The sequence below is a fragment of the Ursus arctos genome, unplaced genomic scaffold (genome assembly GCF_023065955.2).
Source record: "Ursus arctos isolate Adak ecotype North America unplaced genomic scaffold, UrsArc2.0 scaffold_7, whole genome shotgun sequence".
Taxonomy (NCBI): domain Eukaryota; kingdom Metazoa; phylum Chordata; class Mammalia; order Carnivora; family Ursidae; genus Ursus; species Ursus arctos.
The window spans coordinates 51,148,335-51,171,904 of record NW_026623089.1 but is presented as its reverse complement, the minus strand read 5'-3'; the positions used below and the strand labels follow the sequence as shown (position 1 = coordinate 51,171,904).

The following is a 23,570-nucleotide window of genomic DNA, read 5'->3' as shown; positions in this document are numbered from 1 at the left end:
AAATGAATAACTATTATTGAAAGGATTAAGTGGGGTTATGTATGTTTTTTAAAAAAATCCTAGAAGTATTAGCTACCATACTGTTATTCATTAAATGGGATAATAATTACTCCAGGAATTGTAGCTCTTCCAACAGGCTGGGGACATTCTGAGTGCAGAGATCATCAGGCTCTGTGGAAGAGCTCTGCATCTGAACTAAGCCACTGTATAAAAATGTTTAACTAGGGGCGCCTGGGTGGCACAGCGGTTAAGCGTCTGCCTTCGGCTCAGGGTGTGATCCCGGCGTTATGGGATCGAGCCCCACATCAGGCTCCTCTGCTATGAGCCTGCTTCTACCTCTCCCACTCCCCGTACTTGTGTTCCCTCTCTCGCTGGCTGTCTCTATCTCTGTCGAATAAATAAATAAAATCTTAAAAAAATGTTTAATTAATAACATCTGACATTTACTGAGTGATTGCTGTGGTGCCAGGCAATCTATGTGACTTGTCTAATTTCATCCTCTCAACAAGCTATTAGAAGGGCATTTAGTATTCTCTGCCATTTTACGCATGAAAGAAACTGAAACTAAGGCAGAGATAGCTGCCCAAGCTGGTAAGCTGCAGAACGAGAACTCGAACACATGAAGCCTGAAAGCAGAGTTAGTACCCTTTATTATAATACGTTCGGTAATCTCATAACCAGCAAAAGTCACAAGTGAAAGCAACTTCGGAGACAGAAATCAATGGGGTCAGGGGTCAGGAGGAAGTGGCTACAGGACTCTAGATCAGAGGTCACTAATGTGTCATAGGAGGATCGTGGGGCATTACTAAAAGATAATTTGACCTAGCCCTCTCGATCGCATCTCAGTTAGTGGGACCGTAAAGTGACCAGAACATCTAGAGGAAAATGAAAGGCGTTAATGCATAAGAATCTGCGAAGCCTCGAAGGAGGCAGCCATGATGGGAAAGGGGAATGGCGCATGCGCGGCATCCGGGTTCTTGAGCTCGCGTCTACTGCAGACGTGGCAGAAGGAGGGTCCGGCCCCGGGGCGTGGGGAGGAACTTCCGGGGACGACGCTCCGGCCCCCTCGGAACCGGAAGTTGGGCCTGGGATCCTTGACGTTAGGAACGAAGTCGAACCTGGATCTGGAGCCGGGTGAGGAGTGGCATCGGGAGGTTGGTGGATAGGAAAGCAGGGGAGAGGCCAGGGTATCACTGGCCTGATCGGGGTCCGGTCTGAGAAGGAAGGGAGGAGCCTGGGGGCGGGGCACGGGGAGAGACCCTCACCTCACGCATCCACAATCCTGGATCAGTTCTAGACCCTCCCTTCTCTCCTCCCGGCCCAGATTCCGGCTCCCGCTTCCTGCCCCGAGCCTGTTGAAGGGCGCAAGACGCTCGATCTCCATGCTTAATGGACCAGCCCTCTCGTCGTGGCCCGAGAAGCTAGTTTGGCTTCTTGGTCTTGATCCCCGGCGCTCCCAGCCTCCACAAGCTCGACTACTTTCAGAGTTCTAGGAAGCTTGCCCCGCCCCCTGGGTTGTCACCCTGGGCTGTCTACCCAGAATGGAGTCCAGACTTAAGCCTTACTCTAAACTCTTGGGTGTGAGATTATTTCCTGGCGAAGAAGCTCCTTTCCTCCGCCCCCCGCCCCCACACTGACTTCAGGAAGATACAGGGGAAGGGGTCATTTGTCATGCTTAGTGTTGTGACCTTTGCAAGGTTTAGGACTTGGAAGAACAGTTCCTGGGATGGCTGTAAGATTAAAGAATTCTAGTCCAGAAGCAGCCCAGCTTTTCTATAATCAAGATGACCCTCACTAGCAAATGGGAGAGGCCCATTGTTCTACTGCAGCAGCTGTGAACTCTCCTGCTTCTTGTGCCCCATCTGTCTATAGAGGAGTTGGAATGATCAGGCTGTTTAGATGTGATTAGATAGTCTTGTCTTAGAAGGTCCTGGGAAAGGCCCTCTAATTCATTCCTCTGTTGCTGGGCAAGATTGTAATAACTTTAGTGGTGGCCTAGATTCATGATAGACATGTAAGGAAAGCAGAAACAGAATAGTTGGAGAAATGCATGAGATTTGGAATACTCCTATTTCCTCTGCTTGAAGGTTAGATGAATGATCTTTTTACATGAAATCTAGCTTTGTCATTGATCCCTGAACTGTTTTCCTAGGTTATTGTGTAAAGTTTTTATGCCTGGCCTGCTCTTGATAGAGTCTGGTACCTTGCTAGAGTTTTTGGGTGTCCTTTACATTTAATGATTTTAATGCTTCAGTTCTCAAATCCATACATTCTTTTGGTGGGAAGACTGGGAATGGAATAGCATTTGAATTACTGCAGTTCAGCCAAAGAATTTCATTTCTAATCAGTTACTCTAAAGTTTGTCTTTTGAGGAGGAGGGGATTTAGCTGATCTGTTTTATATGTGTACCCTGAGTGATTAAAAATAACTAGCACATTAGAGGGTATTCAGTGTTTGTTGAATGAATCCATGCTAGAGTGAATGAATGGGAAGTGGGAACACTTTCATTTACTTATAACATCACAGTAGTTCATCACTGGCAGGACTCCTTATGTGACCAGACACTAGAAATCATTACCACTGGGGAATGGAGGCTGTTTGCTGTTTGCCCCATTCCATTGGGCCTGTCTAAAGTTGAAGTTTATACCCTCTTGGCAGTGACAAAGCATGGGGTTCATAGTAACAAATCTTTACTTTGAGGAGGTAATCTGGCTACTGGCTGGGGCAGAAAATTAAAAGATCCTGTGGTAGTATGGGAACAATTAGGCTGATAACTGCCTGATAAGGTCAGTCCTTTTTTATGTCTACTTCCTACCCTGTATAGTTGCTCTGTCTTTAGAAAGTTGATTTTGACTAATTTCTCTCTTCTCTTTCATCTTTTAGGTGAGACCAAGTTGGGGATGCACTCATAATGAACGTCAACCAGTCAGCTCCACCTGTGCCGCCATTTGGGCAGCCCCAGCCTGTCTACCCAGGGTATCATCAATCCAGCTATGGTGGGCAACCAGGGTCCACAGCCCCCCCAACTCCCTATGGAGCCTACAATGGCCCAGTACCAGGCTATCAGCAAACACCTCCCCCAGGTATGTTTCCAAGTTTCCTTTGAGTTAAGGAGGGGAATCATTAGTGTTCAGGTTGGGTGGTATTGCCCTACCTAAGCTCCCTAGAGAGTTGGGCTGGCTGGGCTTGAGGAACATAACTCTGACTCTCAGTCACTGAGAACTTTGTGGGCAGTCTTCCCTTCCCTGTTTTTACATAAGTTCTGCTTTAAGACATCTAGTGGAAGTACATTTTTCAGTTTCAGTGGCAGTTCACTGCATGTGAGTGTCACCCTTACAGCCTCAATTGCCTGCTTTGTTCACAGCTGGATGGAAAGGATTGAATATTTCCTGTTGACCTAGAGTCTCCCTGAAATCACTTGTTCCTCATATATATTGATGATGCTTCTCATTGGATTAATGGTTCTATCTATAAATGACCCTGTGACAGGGAAACTAATTCATGGATAAAAAGTGTGGTGTTTGTGTGCTTCTTCTATTTTTCTGCTCATATTCTTTGCTTTTGCTTGAGTTTCATCTGCTTCTTAGAGATCCATAATATCAGGGCAATAAGAGAAGACTAATCTGGTGCTGCTTTAGGATCAGTGTTTGGCTTTTATGTTACTTTTCCAAGAAGAGCAGCTGGTACCCTACAGATTGTCCATATGGCTTTTTGGAAAATGGCTAATAGTAGATCTTTGATCAAGCTAACTGAAAACTTAGGGTACACCAAACATTTTATGCTTTTTAAGATAGTAAATTCCATACAGGGATATGGGGAAAAGAAGGCACCCAGGAGGCATAAGTAAGATTTGGGAAATGAATGAAGTATTACCATTTTAATTATAATTTTGAGAACAAACTTTGTAAAGTGGTGAGAGTAGGTCTCAGGTCTTTGGAAGAGCCTTATTCTGGGTTGAGACTTTGGCTGGACAGAGTCCACCTCTGATCTCTCAAGTCCTGGCTTATCAGAATGGAGTTTGGCATTGCCTCAAGAGGAAGCTTTGTTATTGAAAGGAAAATGTGTCTGGTTCTGTGATAGCTAGTGAGCAGGTTCAGATTAATTAACCTGTAGGCAGGTTCTAAATTGTCTAATCTCTACTGAGGAACAGAACAACAACAAAAAAAAACACACAATTGTTTGAACAGGGGTCAGCAACATTTCCAAAGCGATGTGCCAACTTACTAATTCCCTGCATTTCATGTGAAAAGGATGGTTGGGGATGCTGTGCAGAAAGGACGGTTGGGGGTAGTAGAAATAGCTTTGATGCATCTCTGATGAGCAAAAGGATGGTGTACAGCTTTTGTGAAGACAAAGGTGGTGGCAGTAATGGGAGGACAAATCAGTTGTCTTGACTGAAGCACTGGGCAAAATCTCCAAACTGTGAGAACACTTTCCTGAGCCATGTGTTATTGGGAGCATCAACACTTAGAAGTGGATGAAAAGAAGATGGTTAAGATAATTAGAATATACGAAAAAGAGGTTGACAGAATGGTCTCCCCAAGAGGAGCCATTCTTTATAATCTAGTTCAGTATATTACTTGATCATCTTCTGCATCAACTTTCTCATATGCTCTCAGTTTCTGAGTTCTGGAGTCAGATCTTTTCCTTAAGAGTTGACTTTTTGGGGTGCCTACCTGGCTAAGTTGGTGGAGCATACGACTCTTGATCTTGGGGTTGTGAGTTTGAGCCCTGTGTTGGTTATAGAGATTATTTAAAAATAAAATCTTTTTTTTTTTTTTTTTTGAAGAGTTGACTTTTTGTCTAGGGTAAGAACATTAGACTGACCTGGATTGAGTGAGAGTGTATGGTGATCACAGGAAGCCTCAACATTCTTGTAGCTCTGGTTACAGCTTCACCTGTAGTATATCTGTCTGGGAGAGTGGAGACACTCTGGTAATCCAAGTTCAGAATCTGGTGTAACTAGAGTTGCATGTTCATGGTATGCTTTTGGTTGCAAAGTTGTAGTATTGGGCCAACGAAGGTCTGAGCTTATTTATCCTTGCTTTACATTCCTTGCTCAGGGTGGAGAAGAAAGTTATTTCCCAATCATTTAGTTTCTGTCCTTTACCCTCAGGTGTGTCAAGAGCCCCACCTTCTTCAGAGGCACCTCCAGCCTCAACAGCACAGGCCCCTTGTGGCCAGGCTGCATATGGCCAGTTTGGCCAAGGAGATGTACAGAATGGGCCAAGCTCAACTGTTCAGATGCAGAGGTATGTACTTGGGTCAACCTTAAATAGGTCTGATGAAACTAGAAGAATTAGGAATGAATGAGGGCCCGTTTCCTCTTCTTCTTTATTTGCCTTTCTCTTAGATCCTCTTTTCTCTTCCCTCCACTTTTTTGTATTTTGTTTTCATTTTTCCAGGTTACAGGTGCTGCTATTGTCCACTCTGTAGATCATTAACCCATCTTTGTACCTAAGTTCTTTTGTGTATTTTTTCTTTCTGTGAACTTGAGCTTGACTAGGCATATTATCTTCAATAATTGTTGCAGTCCTACCAAACCTATCCTCAGGGAGAAACTGGAAAAAGGGATCTTAGATTTATGTCTCATCTGACTTCTTTTTCTCTCGATCAGGCAGTTAGTAGGACTTATTGGTTAAGTTTGGGTGTGATCAGTTATGAAAGGAAAGATGCTCAAAGAAAAACCACATAAATGATAAAAACTTTGGTGGTACTTGATCCAAGAAATACCTGTCTTTGTATGGAAGACCATTAAAGGAAGGCAGTCATCTCTGTTGGACTGTTGTTTGTTTCTTGGTAAACAAAGAATAAAGTATTACTGTGAGTAGGGTGTGTGGTAATGGAAGAGTCACTTTCTGGCATTTTTATTGAGTGTCCAGAATTACATTTTTAGCATAGAATGTTAGTATGGAGAAAGAGCCTGGGAAACGCTCCCTAACTTTGTGTGTTGGAAAACACTGAGATGCAGTATAGGGAATTCATTCATTCATTCATCTACTCAAAAATACTTATTTTGTCTTATTATGTGTTGGCTGTTGTTCTAGAGGTTGGAGATAAAGCAGTAAACAAAACAGACCAAATCTCTGCCCTGATGGAACTTATAATCTAGTGGAGTACACAAAGGATAACAAGTAGACAAATATAACTAAGAAATGAAACAGAGTAAGGATACGCAGAATGCCTGGTGAGGAGGTAGGGAGCCGTTTTAAATACATTGGTCAAGGAAAGCCTCTCTGAAGTGATATTTGAAACCTCTGGAATGATGAAGGCAGCTATCCGAAGAAGGGAGAAGAGTGTCTTGGGTAGAGGGAACAACAAGTTAATTGGTGGATGTGAAGGAAGAGCAAGATGGCCAGTGTGGCTAGAGCAGACTGGAGCGTGGAAGAGATGAGATAGGAATATAGGCAAGAGCCATATCATGTAGTGCTTTGTAAGCCATAGTAAGAAGTGTAAATTTGATTTTAGTTGCAGTGAGAAGCCATTGGAGAGTTTTAAGCTGGGGAGTAACATGTTTGTGTTTATTTGTTCGTTTGTTCATTTATGAAGTGGGTCTTTTCATTGTAATATAAAATGCATATTACAAACCCCATACAAAACAAATGTATGGCTTAGTAAATTATTATAAAGGGAAGCCCCTTGTAACTACAACCCAGATGAAGAAATAGAACGCTGCTACACACCCCAAAAGCCCCTTCCGTGTGCCTTAGTTCAGTCATAACTCTCTCCTTATCCCCATAAGTAATGATTATCCTGATTCTTATAGTAATAACTCTCTTGTGTTTTTAAAAACAGTTTACACCCAAATGTACATCCCTAGACACAACGGTTTAATATTGCCTATTTAAAAACAACAACAACAACTTAATGTGTCTTTTAAGTCTATAAGGTTCCCTCTCTACCTCTTTCTTTTTCTTTCTGTTTATCTGTTGAAGAACTGAAGCTGAAGAGTTTCCTACAGTCTGGATTGTCCTGGTTGCAAATTCATGTTACAGTTCAACATGTTCCTCTTTTCTCTGTATTCTCTGCCACTTGGCAGCTGGGTGCAGAGACTTGTTTTCTTAATATCTTGCGTTTTTTTTTTTGTGATAGCAGTTTTGCGTTAGTAGTTGTTGGTGCTTATTAATACATATGTATATGAATTCCTTGGGTTTACACAATGGTGATACTTTTTAATTCTTTTGTTTTTCATTTATTTGTTGTTTGAATACCATTGAGATTTCTCCTCATGTGTTATTTGGTTACCACTTGGGCAATTCATTTACCTTTATTTACCAGTTTATAAGGGAATGAATCGGTCGTCTCTAATCTACTGAAGGTGACCAATTCTCCCCCTTTTTTAAAAAATGATTTATTTATTTATTAGAGAGAGAGTGTGTGAGTGCATGGTGGGCAAGGGACAGGGGAGAGGGAGAAAGAAACTCTAAACAGACCCCCCACTGAGCACAGAGCCGTTGCTGGGCTCAGTCTCATGGCCCTGAGATCATGAGCTGAAACCAAGTCAGGCGCTTAACTGAATGTGCCCCCAGGTGCCTCCCAATTCTTCCTTTTTAATGTTATTCTGAATTTATGAATTTAAACATATTTGCTGGGTTTCAGTCTGCTGCAGTTATTATCATTATTGACGTTTAGAGTGTCCCACCTTTGACCAATGGGAGTCTCTTGAAGTTGACTCCTGAGTACTTTTGACATGACCCTAATAATCTTTGGGTATGATAAGATGTTCTAGGATCATCTGGAATATTTTAAACCCCAGACCAGGAATTAGCCATTTTTCCAAGAAATCCTTTATTTTGTTGGTGAGAAATGACATTTTGTGGCTGTAATCTGGGCACTAGGCATGTTCATAACTACCTGGATTGGTCATTTCTGGCCCTTTTCAGTGGACATAGCTAAGAAATGGCATATGTACATATATAAAGATAAAATACCTCATTAGTTTAAGTTTGTACATCCAATTCAAATTCAAGACTACAAAGCCTTCACTTACCCTCTCTATTATATCTGTATCTCTCTCTTTTTTTTTTTTTTTTTTTTAAGATTTATTGATCTATTTGAGGGAGAGCGTGTGTGAGCGAATGAGGCGGAGGGGCAGAGGGAGAGAATCCCCAAGCAGACCCCCTGCCGAGCATGGAGCCAGACACCTGGAAATCATGACCTCAGCCGAAAGCAAGAGCCAGATGCTCAACTAACTGAGCCACCCAGGCGCCCCCATCTCTTCTTTTTCTTGAGGCCATGGGGATGATAGAACTAGAATATTGAAATATGCCATAATTTCTCATTTATTTTATGCCTTATATGCAACAGTCTCAGTATGATAGTACTAACGCTATCACAAATGTGATTATGAAAAACAGTATCTTTTTAAAATTTTGCATATACTCTCCTCATTCTCTAATTTAAAAAAATATACTTATTTTTAAAAAGAGGTGACTTTGATGGATTCAAGAGTAGAAGTAGGGAATCCTGTTAAGAGGTTGTTGTGGTAGTTCAGGTTTAGGATGGTAGTGGTAGAGGTGGTGAGAAAGAGATTTGGGATGTTTCACAGGTAGAGTCAACAGGATTGGGTGTGAGATAAGAGAGAATAAGTCTGGATGTCTTTTTTTTTATTTTTATTTTTTTAAAAGATTTTATTTATTTATTTGACAGAGATAGAGACAGCCAGCGAGAGAGGGAACACAAGCAGGGGGAGTGGGAGAGGAAGAAGCAGGCTCATAGTGGAGGATTCTGATGTGGGGCTCGATCCCATAACGCCGGGATCATGCCCTGAGCCGAAGGCAGACGCTTAACCGCTATGCCACCCAGGCGCCCCTGGATGTCTTTTAACCTGCTGGCTTAAGCAACTGGATAAATAGTAGTGCTGTTTACTGAGGTGAAGTATATTTGAGGAGGAGCCGATTTTGGGGTGAATTGATGGGTTTTATTTTGTGCATGATAGGTTTAAGAAGCTACCAGCTACCACGTAGAGATGTTGAATATGTAGTTGTATGTACAAATCTGCAGGTGAGGAATGATGTCAGGACTATAAGAATTTGGGAGTCTTCAGCATAGAGATGTTATTTAATAGCATAGGACTAGATGAAATCATTTAGAAAGCGAACACTGACAGTAAAGAACAGAATTGAAGGGACCCCTGAGTGGCTCAGTTGGTTGAGCGTTTGCCTTCGGCTCAGGTCATGATCCCGGGTCCTGGGATCAAGTCCTGCATGGGTCTCCTTGCTCAGTGGGGAGCCTGCTTCTCCCTCTGCCTGCTGCTCCCCCTGCTTGTGCTCTCTCGCTCTCTCTCTCTCTCTGACAAATAAATACATGAAATCTTAAAACAACAACAAAACAGAATTGAGAACTGAGCTTTGGAGCCTTGGAGCTTACCAGCATTTTAAAAGGAGGTCCGAGAAGGGGCCATCAAAAGACAATGAGAAAGAGCGGTAGTGATATCGGAGATTAGCCAGGAGAGTGTGGCATCCTGAAACTAGGAGAAGAAAGTATTTCAGGAAGGCAAGAGAGTAATCAGCTGTGTTATTTGCTGCTGAAAGGTAAGATGAGGACTGAGAATTGATCATTGTGTTGGGTGAGGTTTGGCATCATTGACAAATGTGGTTTCAGTGAGATATGAAGACAGCCATCTAGTTGGAGTGAGTCAAAGAGTTTCAGTTGGGTAGTAGATTAATATAACCTGAAAACCCTTCTGCTACAAACATCTAGAAAGGAGAAAGGTAATAGAAGCAAAAAATGTTTTTCAAGTGCGTAATCAATCTTAAAAAGAAAGAAAATGATACACATACCTTGTGATCTGGCAATTCACTCTTAGAAAAATTCATGTATATATAAACAAGTATATGAGTGTTCATAGCAACGTCATCTGTAATATTAAAAAATTAGAAAAACTTAAATATCCATCTACATTAAAATACTTAGGTAAATTATGACATATTTTTTTAGTGGAATAACATTTAGTGATGAAAGGCAATGCCAGTATAGATGAATTTCATAATCATGGTTGAATGAAAGAAGCCAAACCCAAGGACTATGTATGATGTGATTCTGTTTACGAAAGTGTAAAAAAGTGACAGAACTGAGCTATGGTTTGTTGTTGTTGTTGTTTTAGAGAGGGAGGGGGGAGGGACAGAGAGAGAGAGAGAGAATCTCTCGGCCCAGAGCAGGGCCCGGCTCTGGGGCTCTGTCTCACAACCCTGAGATCATGACTTGAGCCGAAATCAAGAGTCAGACGCTTAACCAGCTGAGCCACCCAGGCACCCCTGAACTATATTGTTTTAAAGACAAGGAAATGATTATTAGGAAGCTAGGAAAGTAGTTACCTCTGGGAGAAGAAAGAGGGCTGTGACGGAGGAGAGGCACACAAGGCCTTTGGGTGCTAGTGTGTTCTATTTTTTGACTTGGTTTTTAGTTACATTGGTGTTTGTATAATTATTGAATACATATTTGTTTTGTGTATTATTTCTATTTCCATTATATTTTACAATTAAAAAGTAAAGTACATTAAACTAAGATCAGGTCTGGGCTCTAGTTCTAGCTTGGTTTGCTACTTATACTCTTCATGTCTTTTCTATTTGCTGTGTCCTCAATTTGCTGTGAGGATTAAATTAAAGCACTTAGAGATGCTTTGTAAGTTGTAAAGCTATTTACAGATAATATTACTAGCGCATGCGGTGGAGTAACAGTGGGTAGTTGATAGTATTATCCATATTAATGGAGTAGTAACCATGGAATATAATTATTCTGACAAAGATATGAGCATTGGCCATGGAGCTGACAGTATGTTTGGTGGTATGGAAAACAAAAAATGCAAAGCCCAACAATGAGCTTAGGAAGGTGTAAGGTTCACTAGCATAATAGTCAGAAAATAGTAGTTGAATGAGTGAATGAGTAAGAAGTGTTATACTGCAACACTGATAGGAACTAACCAAATACAATAGAGTACAAGTTATTTAGTAGAGACAGAATAAGCAGAAAGAATAAATCAGAATTTCAGTGTAACTGACTATTGTTGTGAAGAATTTGATTCATTCATAAATCCCATATGGAGCTTGTTATGTATAATAATCTGTGTTGTAGATTTCTACAGTAATATAACCATAAAACACCAGTGCAGTTACTCGTTGGTATGTAATGATACTGGAATGATTTTGTATTTATATTTTAATGTGCCATCTAATACCATAGGAATGTCCAGTATAGCTATCCAAGTAATGAGGCTTTTGCTAGATAAACACAGCTAGAAGGCTATCTGGTTTATGTCCTGTTTCTCTAGTCCCCGTCTGGCAGAGTTGGCATCATCTTTCTGATTAGTACAGAATATTGAACTCAGCCGACCTACTCTGCTCCTAACACCTTTGCTAGGATAAAGTAGTAAAGTACTTTGGTTTAAAAATTAAACAAACTGCATTTGTTTGATCCCTCATTTGTTAAGTGCCTGTTGTGTTAATGCTTCTGCACACTTTCCCTTTCAACTTCTTCAGGCCTTCTGCTTACAATACTGAAGTGTTTTGTTTGTTTGTTTATTGAGGTGGTTTTTCAACAAAGGATTAAGTCAGAGGAAGTGATTAATCTAATAAATATTTGATCTGAGGGTGCTTGGCATGTGTTTATGGAGTGAAGCTCATGGAAACCAAGATCTGCCATGAATAATCATAGTGTGTATCATTAGGAACATAATATATCTAGAAGTATACAAAAGTTCAAAGCCGTGAAAGAGCCCAGGATGACAGTAAGATGCTGTAGAACGGTACAGTTTCTTGTATGATGTGGAGCTCTTGCCAACTTTGAAGGGTGTCCCAGCCCATTTGTCACCTCTGCCTTCCTTGTCTTCACAGGTTCCCTGGGTCCCAGCCTTTTGGGTCAGTCCCACTGGCCCCTGTGGTCAGCCAGCCAGCTGTGCTCCAGCCCTATGGCCCTCCCCCGACAAGTGCACAGGTGACTGCTCAGCTGGCCGGAATGCAGATCAGTGGTGCTGTGGCCCCGACCCTTCCCCCTGTGGGGCTGGGCTATGGTGAGTAGCTATGACCATAGAAATGTTACTATCCCCTACTTTTTAAAAGCATCAGATTCTGGGGTATACCTGCATCGCTTTTTTTTCTTGTGCTTCTGAGTGCCAGCAGATGGGACAATCATTCCTGCTCCTCTCATGTGGAAAGGGAGTGATTTACTGAATAAGAAGGCAAAATGACTAGGGTTCTGACTCTACCTCTTCTACTTCTCAGGCCCACCAACATCGCTGGGCTCAGCCTCAGGAAGTTTCCCCAACTCTGGTCTGTATGGCTCCTATCCTCAGGGCCAGGCTCCTCCCCTCAGCCAGGCCCAGGGTCATCTTGGGGCCCAGCCTCCCCAGCGATCTGCCCCACCACAGGCCTCCAGCTTCACGTCTCCAGCTTCAGGGGGTCCTCGGATGCCTTCGATGACTGGTCCACTCCTGCCTGGACAGAGTTTTGGGGGGCCCTCAGTGAGCCAGCCCAATCATGTGTCCTCACCTCCTCCTCAAACTCTGCCTCCTGGCACCCAAATGACTGGGCCCCCAGGACCACCACCACCTATGCACTCCTCCCAGCAGCCAGGCTATCAGCTGCAACAAAATGGTGAGTTTTTCCCAAGGTCTGTCTAGGAGCCAGAGGCTTCAGCTATTCAGGTGTTTTAGTTTGTTTGCTTTTAGTATTGCTTGCTAAGTGGTGAACTAGATGGACAGCTTCAGGGTGTTATTACTAGGATGTAGGGTTTATAAGACGTTCTTTTTTCTTTTAGTTCAGATAGGGTGGACTTTCTCCGAATGGTTATCACCTCATAATTCTACACTTATAGGAGTCTGGTCATTTTCCTGAGGCCTTTAGAGATAGGGAGGGGATTTTGAATTTATCAACCTTGTGGCCTTGCCTCTCAGGTTCCTTTGGACCAGCCCGGGGCCCTCAGCCCAATTATGGAAGTCCCTACCCAGGAGCACCTACCTTTGGCAGTCAACCTGGGCCTCCTCAACCACTGCCTCCTAAGCGCCTGGATCCTGATGCCATCCCAAGCCCTGTAAGTACTTCTGTGGTCCTAGGGAAGGAGTTTGCGGCTGCCAGATAAGTGAGTCAACCTAGATGAGATGTTTGCCTAGCATTTTCTGATTATTTTCCCTTTTCATTCATCTTCTTGTAGGCGTGTAGAACCTACAATGTAATTTTTGACTCTTTGAACTGGAACTTGAGGCCCCAGAAGTCTTTTGGGGGCACTTCTACTGCATAGCTGGGCAGGGAAGGAAGGGAAGACAAGAGTGATCAGTAGTGTCAGTAGAGCTCTGGGTTGCGTGCTGCGTTCTGTGACTGTTGGACATAGCATGGTAACCTCTGCCCTTGGAGTAATGGCTGGACCCAGGTCTTGTCCTCATAGATTTGGTAGGATAGCAGTCTTCTTAATGGGTAGAGCTGGTGGGAATTCTCTTATGGTAGGTGTTAAGAGAGGAAAAACCTCATTGGTTTCTCTCTGTCCCTACTTGGACAGTGTTTTAGGAGGAAACCTCCAGTACTTTTGTTGGCTAGAATCCTCTGTGTATGTGAGGAAAAGTGATCTAAAGTTTATAAGGGCAGTGTGGGGAAGCTGCTTTTCCCAGGAAGATGGTGAATCTCACCGTTAGAGCCATCATCAGAATCCTCAGGCCTTCCTTATCCTACTTGGAATAGAGGTTGGGACTGTACTCCTAAGTGGGGGCTACTGTATAGTTCTGTCTACAACATTTGCTATGTCAGTTACCTCACCATGCTTAGCCATTGTCATACTCCATTCTGTTCTCCTCCCTCTTTCTTTGGGGAATTACCATGGTGAAGGACCCTGTTGGCTAAGAGAGACCCTCAAGGATTAAGCAGCCTCTCCTTTTCCCCTCCTTCAGGGAGAAGGAGAGTCTGGCCCGATATAAGGAAAGGCTTTTTTAAGCACAGTCCTTGGATGGGAGGTTGGCGTTTTGGAGGGAATATCTCTCTTCCTCCTTCTTAAGATTTCTTCCATTCAGCCCCTCCCTGTGAAATCCCTGCTTGCTTCCTGTTTGCCCCGTTATCTTTCTACATCATAGTCTGAACCATTAAAGCTTCTGTGTTGGGCCAGAGAGACTTGGAATTTCTGATCTAGAGAGGGCCTGATTTCAGCAGTATGAGCTGGGCTGCAGCTATTCATGTCTAACTCATCAGGGTCAAGAGAAGTAACATCTGCTTCTTGTTCTTTTGTCTCCCTCCCTGTATTCCCCTGCTGCCTTTATTATTAAAACACTAAAAGCAACTCAATGAGCTGCCTCCTCAGCAGAAAACCAGGCACAGAATAGACCCTGATGCCATTCCTAGTCCAGTAAGTGCAGGGGGTGATGTGTGTGTGCGTGTTATCCCTGTGTTAATGCCACCCATGCATGCCTGTGACCTCATCTTCACCTCGCCCACCATGTTCATCCCTCTCCGTCCTCTTCCCTTAGTCCTTCTAGACCCTCGCTTTTACAAACCAGAAGGATGTGCATGTCTCAAGTCACCATGTTATGAAACGACAAGCTGTTAGCAGTGCCTTGAGTATGGGGTGGTAGATCAGGCTCTAAGGGTGGGGTCAGGTGGCATGTTAAGCCTTGGTTTAGTCCTGCTGGGTCCTCCAGGAGCCTGCATGTGATATTTGATAGAACAGGACAAAGTGGAGTGGTAGGTTCTGCCCCTTTGGGATCGATTTGTCTACAGCTTGTGGAGAAACTTTGGGTAGGTGACTGCTAATGTACAAGTTTGGGATATTGGCATTTCTCACAGTTGGAGAAACTGCTGGTTTGGGAAAGTGGGGGCTACTTTCTCATTGGGAGAGTCTGTTTGGCTCTGATACTATTTCTAAGCTTCAACTCTTTCTGCTGTGAGATATGGAGTCGTATTCTCCCTTTACTTTTTCTGCTTTTACCAAATCATCTTAAAGTGACTGACCAAAGGTCATCAGCCTACACAAAGATTTGATTATCAACTTTGCAAGATCTTTTTTCTTTTTCCCTTTGCTGGGAAATGTCAAAATGTGGGGGACTGAGGATTGCACTTGTAAGGATTGGGTACTTAATCCTCTTCTCGCATATTGACACAATGATGCTTACCTGAAAATAAGGCAGCATCTGCTTCCTCACCCCACCTGGTCATTTCTGTTTAATCCTCTCCTCACCCCGTCCCTTCTACTTTCATTGAGTGTAGAGTCATTCCAGGTAGATTCATTTTTACATGGTTACTGTCGTCTGTTTTCCTGCTCTGACTCAGAATGTGTCTTGGTGAGAGGAGGGGGAGGGGGGGTTTGCTGGGGGAGGGAAGCAGAATCTGATCATGTTGGAAGGTTTGTGATGAGACCTGGAGCTTTCCTGGAGTGGGGTGGGAATAATGGGGTGGTCACCACAGATTGGGGGTTAGGGCAATTCATAAAGAAGCCCATGTTCAGTGTTGCCTGTCTAGCATTTTGCTGCTGAATGTAGAGTGGAAGATTGGCATTATAGCATCTTATGTGATCTCCCGAAGGAGAGCAGAGCTGGTACATGAGGTATTCTTGGCAAATTACTAGTTTCGTGCTGTAGCTCTAGCCTTTCTTTCTCCTGGCTCTCTAGGACCTGGTACCGCCCTTTCTTCTGTCACCTCACTTGTTTCACTTCTTCCCTCAGATTCAGGTTATTGAGGATGACAGGAACAACCGGGGTTCAGAGCCATTTGTTACTGGAGTACGGGGACAGGTGCCACCCTTAGTCACCACCAACTTCCTGGTGAAAGACCAAGGTAAGAAGGGTATTAATTCCTCCCTGGAGAGCTTTTTCTCCAAGATTATCAGCTTATGGATAATCTTTTGTCTTTTTTTTTTTTTTAAAGATTTATTTATTTGAGAGAGAGAAAGTGGGGAGTGTGCACGGGGGCGGGGGGAGCAGCGGGAGAGGGAGAGAATCTTGGCAAACTCCCGCCCAGCATGGGGCTCAACTGTGAGATCATGACCTGAGCCAAAATCAGGAGTCGGATGCTTAACCGACTGATCCACCCAGGCACCCACTTTTGTCAGTCTTTAATCAGAGACCCTCCTTGGTCTCTCGAGGAAAAGCTGCCATCAGCTCTAGCATTTGTTGGGGTGATGGGGTGGATCAGCAGTGGATAGCTGGTGTCTGGAGGGATTCTTTGATCTGACTCCGGTTTTCGACCTCCTCTAGGGAATGCAAGTCCCCGATACATCCGATGCACATCCTATAATATCCCTTGCACATCTGACATGGCTAAGCAGGCTCAGGTGCCCCTGGCAGCTGTCATCAAGCCACTGGCAAGGCTGCCACCAGAGGAGGTAAGTCAGGGAAAGGACTAGAGTATAATGAAAGGGAGGAAGAGAGGGGGAAGACGACTTCTTCCTAGAAATGATTCTGGCAGTCATAATGGCAGAAGTCTTGGTTGGGCGGGAAGGGAGAGTATTCTCTTCAATAGCTTTCGCCCCAGGGCCCATGCCTGATGGGTGTGGTTGGGATGAAGGTAAAAGCCCAAGAAATTGTTGGATCCGTATGGGAAACAAACTATGTAAAGAGGTAGGGCCAACTTGTAGGGGAGGAGATGGCCGAATGCAGAAGCCTCTCATAGCGTGGTCATCACCAGACAATTACAAGTACGTTATCCTGTTTTTCTTCTATACTGTCCTATCATCCCAGGTCAGTTAGGGAATGTTAGGACAGCATATAAGAAAAAAAGTAGATTAGAGTCCAATAGTCCTTCTCTTACCTGACTTGGGCCCTGATTTATCACTTCAGTACCTGAAATCAGCATGAAAAGAGAGCGAGCTTGCTGGCTGCTCTGCCAGGCTTTGGTAGGATACCCTCATGTTAATATGCCTAGCTTATTGAATTTAGGGTAGATTTCTCTGTAACTGGAAGCTCAAGATTCCGTTTATATCCTGCTTCTCTCTGTCTTGCTCTGGGTCTCAGTGGGGATAGTTAGACACTGGGCTGCTGATCTCTTATCTGTAGGATAATATCTACTTGGGACGTTGGCAGGTGTCACAGAAACCCAGGGATGGGGGAGGATCAGTGTTATGGATGGTTGCCTGGGGAAGGAAGCAGAGTTAAGATCCCTAGGGCAAGAGTGAAGAGGATTGAAGACAGGGCCAGAAATGAGAATCCTAGCTAATCTTTGGCTTCCTCCTTATATGCCTATGGCAGCCCCTAATTTGGTAGGGCCCCTTTCACAGTTCTTTTCTTTCAAAAAGTGGAATTCTGGAGACGAGGAGTAAGAAGAGGGAACTATAGAATTTGGACTCTTAGGGGACAGTCCTGTGACCAGTACCCTCATCATTTATCTTCATTCCCCTTCACTGTACTCCCTCCTCAGGCAAAATGTCTTGGCCCTGCCCTCCTCCCTCCAGGTCGTTGCTCTTCATCTATTGCCACATGTCTCAACCCACTGTAGCTTTCCTTGGTCTGAGCCCCTCCCCTTTGCTCCTCAGGCTTCACCGTATGTCGTGGACCATGGGGAATCTGGCCCTTTGCGCTGCAATCGCTGCAAAGCATACATGTGTCCCTTCATGCAGTTCGTTGAGGGAGGGAGGCGCTTCCAGTGCTGCTTTTGCAGTTGTATCAATGATGGTATGTGCACAGAGGCTGGGAGCGGGGGGTTGTTCCTCTGTATGGCATCTTCATTATCCTCTTTCTAGTTAGATGGGTGAGGTCCCCTTATTCAGGAATGGGGAAGTAGGTCACATAGGGGGATGTGGGGCAGTAGAGTGAGCTCAGCCAGAGCCAGACTTACTAAGATTGAGAGTGGACATTTGAGTAATAGTCTGCCATGCTCCCCACAGTACCCCCCCAGTATTTTCAACATCTGGATCATACTGGCAAACGTGTGGATGCTTATGACCGTCCTGAGCTATCCCTGGGCTCTTATGAATTCTTGGCCACTGTAGATTACTGCAAGGTAAGGGAAAGTAGCATGGGGAGGAGCGGTGGGCGGAGGACAGTGAGACAGCTAAGAATTGCTGTGTTCACTTCCCTCACCCGTTCATTGTCCCCTTCTCTCTAGTCAACTAGCCTGCTTACCAATACCCCTCTCTCCCCAATGTTTCCTTCCTTTGCAGAACAATAAGTTCCCCAGCCCTCCTGCCTTCATCTTCATGATTGATGTCTCCTACAATGCCATCAGGAGTGGTCTTGTTAGGCTCCTCTGTGAGGAGCTCAAGTCACTGTTAGACTTTCTACCTAGGTGAGACTTATGGAGACAAGGCACTGCCCTTGGATAATCTCTGGGGTGGGGGTGGGGGTGGTTCTGGGTTGTTGACTCCATAGGTAGAGCTTGAGGTCATGAAGTTGGCTGGTGGAGAAGGTGGCAAGTATGGGTAATGATGTTACCTTCTACAGGGAGGGCGGAGCAGAAGAGTCAGCGATCCGTGTTGGCTTTGTCACCTATAATAAGGTGCTCCACTTCTACAATGTGAAGAGCTCATTGGCCCAGCCACAGATGATGGTTGTATCTGATGTGGCTGACATGTTTGTGCCACTGCTGGATGGCTTCCTTGTCAATGTCAGTGAGTCTCGGGCAGTCATCACCAGGTAAGAGCCAGATTATAGAGGTAAAGTGGGAGTGGGGTGGAAACAATCACAGAAAGCCAGACAGTGGAGCAGAGGGATCAGCAGATGAACAGGGACTGTGCCTCAGGAGTTTTCAGTCTAGGGGGCCACATAATTCTTCAGAGAATTAAGGACTGAGGAATCGAGTGTGGATAGCAATTTTGATTCCTTCCCATCACCTATCTCTTCAGCTTATTGGATCAGATTCCTGAAATGTTTGCAGACACGAGGGAGACAGAGACAGTATTTGCCCCAGTTATCCAGGCTGGGATGGAGGCTCTAAAGGTAAGGCTGGAACCCTGACAACTTCCTCTGCCTCACTTTCCTCTGACCATCTTACACCCTCGGATATAACTCCTCTTTATTTAGTGATTGAAGATTGAACAGTGAATCAGCATATCTGACATAACTGGCACTGAATAAATGACGAGGGAAGGGATGAATGAATAATAGCTGAATAAAGGAGAGAATGAACAAGTAGTCCTCTCTTTCCTAGGCTGCTGAGTGTGCAGGGAAGCTGTTTCTGTTCCATACCTCCCTGCCCATTGCAGAGGCCCCAGGGAAACTGAAGAACAGAGACGACAGGAAGTTGATCAACACAGACAAGGAGAAGGTGTGGGATTGGGAGATGGGGGGAGGACTTTCCCTGACAGAGGAAGGTGGTGATTTTTCATAATGCAATACTCAACTTTCTTGAAGGGGTACTGGGACTAGACACTCTGCTCTTTCACATGTCAAGTCCATGATTGCCAACTTTCTCCAGTGCTCCCACACCTCTCTACCCTATCTCATCCCAAAGCCCTCGATAGATTTCTTTTCTTTTCTTTCTTTTTTTTTTTTAGAGAATGTTCTACTGTTGCAAATATCTATGAAGTAGATCTGAAATCTTACATATATTTGAATATCCCATGTTAAATATAGTGTTCTCAAATAGGGTAGAGCTGAGATATTTGAATGTTTTCTTCTGTTGCTTCCCAGACTCTGTTCCAGCCTCAGACAGGTGCCTATCAGACCCTGGCCAAAGAGTGTGTGGCCCAAGGCTGCTGTGTAGATCTCTTCCTCTTCCCTAACCAGTATGTGGATGTGGCCACACTCTCTGTTGTACCCCAGCTCACTGGTGGCTCTGTCTACAAATACGCTTGCTTTCAGGTAGGGCATGGGACTCAGGGTGGCAGGTGGAAGCGGGACGGGGAATGCCTGCTTACACGTGGGGCAGCTCTTTAGCTGCTGACTCATTAATAGGAATCCTGGTGGAGAAGACCCTATAATATAAAGAAGAGAGCCACAAGGGTAGTGGTGAGGAGCATGGGGCTTGGAATCAGTCCTGGGTTGTTATTCTGGCCCTCCCAGAACACCAGCAATATGACCTAGGAGAAATTACTCCATTTTTGCTTCTTTGTTTCTTTATCTGTAAGACGGGATTTTAATACTTCTTAATTAAGATTTGTCGTCAGGATCAAGTAGTTATATGTAAAGTACTTAATGTAGTACTGGGCACATAGTAAATGCTTAAAAGCTATCTTCACTGTTATTGTTATTACAATTCAGCAACTTGTAGAGTGGAGGGGATGCAGGGAGATAGTCTGCAGGTTGTTATGTAGTCAGCGATGTGACTCTGGGCCTGGGGGGCTGCAGGTGGAGAATGACCAGGAACGGTTCCTGAGTGACCTGCGTCGGGATGTACAGAAGCTTGTTGGCTTTGATGCTGTGATGCGCGTTCGGACAAGCACTGGTCAGTCCTGGTTGGAGAAGAGCAGGTTGGGGACTAAACCTGGGAGGGAGGAAATGGCACCTGTACTATCTGTAGCCCTGACCTTATCCATGTGGCCTCAGGTATCCGTGCTGTAGATTTCTTCGGGGCTTTCTACATGAGCAACACGACAGATGTGGAACTGGCTGGGCTGGATGGGGACAAGACGGTGACTGTGGAGTTCAAGCATGACGATCGGCTCAATGAAGAGAGTGGAGCCCTCCTGCAGGTAGCAGGCGGGAGGCAGGGGCTGGGGAGGAAGTGTCAAGTATCATCGTATTGGCTAGAAGTAGGCTGGAGGGAAGAGGGTAGGAGGTGGGTGGAGAGGACTAGAAGATTCTGGGGAGGGGATGGCTCCTGTCTTTCTTCTAGCTTAATAATACAGCAAAGGAGCAGTTTTTCAGAGGGCTTTGGTAGGGGGTATGAGTTCTCCCTTTCTCCCTTCCCCAGTGTGCCCTGCTCTACACCAGCTGTGCAGGGCAGCGACGGCTCCGCATCCACAATCTGGCCCTGAACTGCTGCACCCAGCTGGCTGATCTGTATCGAAACTGTGAGACTGACACGCTCATCAACTACATGGCCAAGTTTGGTGAGGGTAGAGGCAGGGTGAAGTGGAATTGGGGCTGAAAGGTGCTTGTTAATGATTCAACATTCCCAGGTAGGTGTGGTGGCAGGAAAGCAGATGCAATGGGGTGGCCAGCCAGTGACTGTGCTGTCTCCCTTTCCCATCCAGCATACCGGGGGGTCCTCAATAGCCCCGTGAAGACTGTTCGTGATACTCTGATCACTCAGTGTGCTCAGATCCTGGCCTGTTACAGAAAGAACTGTGCCAGCCCCTCTTCTGCAGGACAGGTGGGCAAGTACACTGGAGGAATTGTTGGGACAATGTTTGCAATTTGGGATAGATTGTTCATCATCATTAACTTTATTTTGATAACCCCTGCAGTTGATCCTTCCTGAGTGCATGAAGCTACTCCCAGTTTACCTGAACTGTGTGTTGAAGAGTGATGTCCTGCAGCCTGGAGCTGAAGTCACTACTGATGACCGTGCCTATGTCCGACAGCTGGTTACTTCCATGGATGTGGCTGAGACCAATGTCTTCTTTTATCCTCGACTTCTACCACTGGTGCGACTGAGGGGTGGATGAGACACTGTGTGCTGAGAAAGGGGCATCATTGGAGGAAGGGAAGGGTTAATATTATCTGTGTCTGACACTAGTGAATTTGTTTTTAACCTGCATTGTCTGATGTAATTTTCACACTGAAAAAGTTACGGAGAGATTTAGCTTTCTGAAGTTTCATTGGGGGGGGGGGGGGCAAATGTGTCTTACAGTCCTTGGTAAATGACCTTTTGTCCCCTTCCTTTTGTCTAGACAAAATCTCCCATTGAGAGTGCCACTGAACCACCAGCAGTTCGAGCATCTGAAGAGCGTCTAAGCAATGGGGATATATATTTGCTGGAGAATGGGCTCAACCTGTTCCTGTGGGTGGGAGCAAGTGTCCAACAAGGTGTTGTCCAGAGCCTCTTCAGTGTCTCCTCCTTCAGTCAGATCACCAGTGGCTTGGTGAGGGCAGGGAGTCAAGGGGATATGGGTGTGGAAATGCATTTTGTGGTATGAGTGGGAGCCAGAGAAGTTTTTGTGGTAGTCCCCTTTAATAACAGGGAACATTTGGAGAGGAGGGAGGGTGCTGTCATTATTCCCAGGCTTGTTTCAGATGATGAATAAATCTGTGCTGCCCCATTTTTTACTGGACTCAGAGTATCTTACCATAAGGATAAATGAATTTTGTGTTGCAGAGTGTTCTCCCAGTTCTGGATAATCCGCTGTCCAAGAAGGTGCGAGGCCTCATCGATAGCTTAAGGGCACAGAGATCACGGTACATGAAGGTAACACTGATCTAAACCCTGGATTTCTTACCTTGTCAAGTCCTCTCCTGGAAGGCGGGGGTGGGAATGTGATTGGACAGTGGGATTTTAGGACATGTTTAATTCATTTGGCCCTGCCTCATGACCCTATTTTCTGGCCATAGCTTATCGTGGTGAAACAGGAGGACAAGCTGGAGATGCTGTTCAAGCATTTCCTGGTGGAAGACAAGAGCTTGAGCGGGGGAGCATCCTATGTGGACTTTCTCTGTCATATGCACAAGGAAATTCGGCAGCTACTGAGCTAGAGCAAGTGGGTAAATGGCATAGGGTGCCAGGCCAGCTTCTAGAAAGTACCCCAGGATGGCAGAGAAATTGGAACAGTTCCATATCTAAGTCATGTAAGCTGACCTCAGTCTCTTTGGGGGGTGGGGGAGGTATAAGGAGACACCTTTCTGGGATCAAGTATCCTACCACTCTGTCATGTCCTGCTGATGGAAGGTGCCCCTATCCCCTCACATTACCCTCCTTTTCCTGCTAATCCTGTCGTAATGAATGTAGTTTCTCAGTTCACTGTATATGATTCGGTGTTGGGGGATTTGGAGGCACCCAGACTCTGGCAATATTATGTGTCCCCTTGGACCAGCCTCCAAGAAGAGAGGGGCAGGCAGGAAGGAGTGGGAATCCCAGGGTTACCATAGGGGGGAGGGGCTAATTCAGCTCAGTGTCATCAACAACTTCCTATATTAGGGATGAAACATACAGGTGCACAAGAGCTGGGGTATAGACCATAGATGGTGGAGAGAGAAGTGGTTGGTCATTCCTTCTCGGGCCTGGAAGTCAGCAACCAAGTCAAAGTTAGGGAGAGTGGTTGATTAGCTTTTCTCTCTCTCCTGCAATGATCAGTGATCACTCAGTGGATAGAGGCACATTGTCAGAGATGAATGAGCCTGGGAAATGAGTTGCAAAGTATATTAAGACCTGGGAGAGGTACCAGCCTCTTTTCCAGCTGGAGAGGCTCCAACACTGGATGGTTCTGTAGGGAGCCTGGTCATCAACTTGCAATACCTCACAGAGCCAGTCCCTATCCCACTCTGAGCTCCCACTGGAAACACTACTTCTCCAAGCTGGGAGTTGTTGGGGAGAGAGGCAGAGGCGGCTGGAGCTCTGTTCTCTCCTGCCAGGACACCACTCAAGCTTTGGTATTGACAGAGTGGCTGACAGTTATCTTCCAACCTGAACTGGCTGGGGCAAGACAAGGGCTAGGCTTGATGGTGGCCAGGCTTGTCTGCTCCCAGCCTGGGATGCCCCTGCTCTGGACCTCTCATTTCTCTTCATTGGTTTATTTTTCAATGCATCTTTAATTTGTAAAGAAATAAAATAAATTAAGATGTAACAATT

General features: G+C 45.0%; 1 protein-coding gene across 2 annotated transcripts; it reads left to right on the top strand.

Moving 5' to 3' along the window:
• The first annotated feature begins 1,007 nt into the window (after window positions 1-1,007).
• On the top strand, window positions 1,008-23,565 carry SEC24C (SEC24 homolog C, COPII coat complex component). 2 transcript variants are annotated; one of them, XM_026504485.3, is made up of 24 exons: window positions 1,031-1,134; window positions 2,884-3,083; window positions 5,117-5,252; window positions 11,832-12,007; window positions 12,219-12,590; window positions 12,890-13,026; window positions 14,254-14,322; window positions 15,635-15,746; window positions 16,166-16,293; window positions 17,440-17,578; window positions 17,791-17,906; window positions 18,067-18,191; window positions 18,347-18,538; window positions 18,748-18,841; window positions 19,053-19,169; window positions 19,535-19,705; window positions 20,192-20,288; window positions 20,390-20,535; window positions 20,757-20,895; window positions 21,040-21,158; window positions 21,253-21,432; window positions 21,679-21,870; window positions 22,104-22,193; window positions 22,337-23,565. In XM_026504485.3, exons 2-24 carry the CDS (start codon window positions 2,912-2,914, stop codon window positions 22,475-22,477), a joined length of 3,360 nt encoding a protein of 1,119 aa, XP_026360270.1. In that variant the 5' UTR covers window positions 1,031-1,134; window positions 2,884-2,911; the 3' UTR covers window positions 22,478-23,565. The 2 variants fall into 2 exon arrangements, with proteins under 2 accessions (XP_026360272.1, XP_026360270.1); XM_026504487.4 differs by lacking the exon at window positions 14,254-14,322 and having other exon boundaries at window positions 1,008-1,134.
• The last annotated feature ends 5 nt before the right edge of the window (window positions 23,566-23,570 follow it).

What these genes read in the sequence shown, in the direction of transcription:
- SEC24C (XM_026504485.3), top strand. Translation starts at nt 2,912, where the DNA reads ATGAACGTCAACCAGTCAGCTCCACCTGTGCCGCCATTTGGGCAGCCC. An exon ending in GCGCGTTCGGACAAGCACTG is followed by an intron (nt 20,289 to 20,389) that starts GTCAGTCCTGGT and finishes ATGTGGCCTCAG; the next exon opens with GTATCCGTGCTGTAGATTTC. An exon ending in AGAGATCACGGTACATGAAG is followed by an intron (nt 22,194 to 22,336) that starts GTAACACTGATC and finishes TTCTGGCCATAG; the next exon opens with CTTATCGTGGTGAAACAGGA.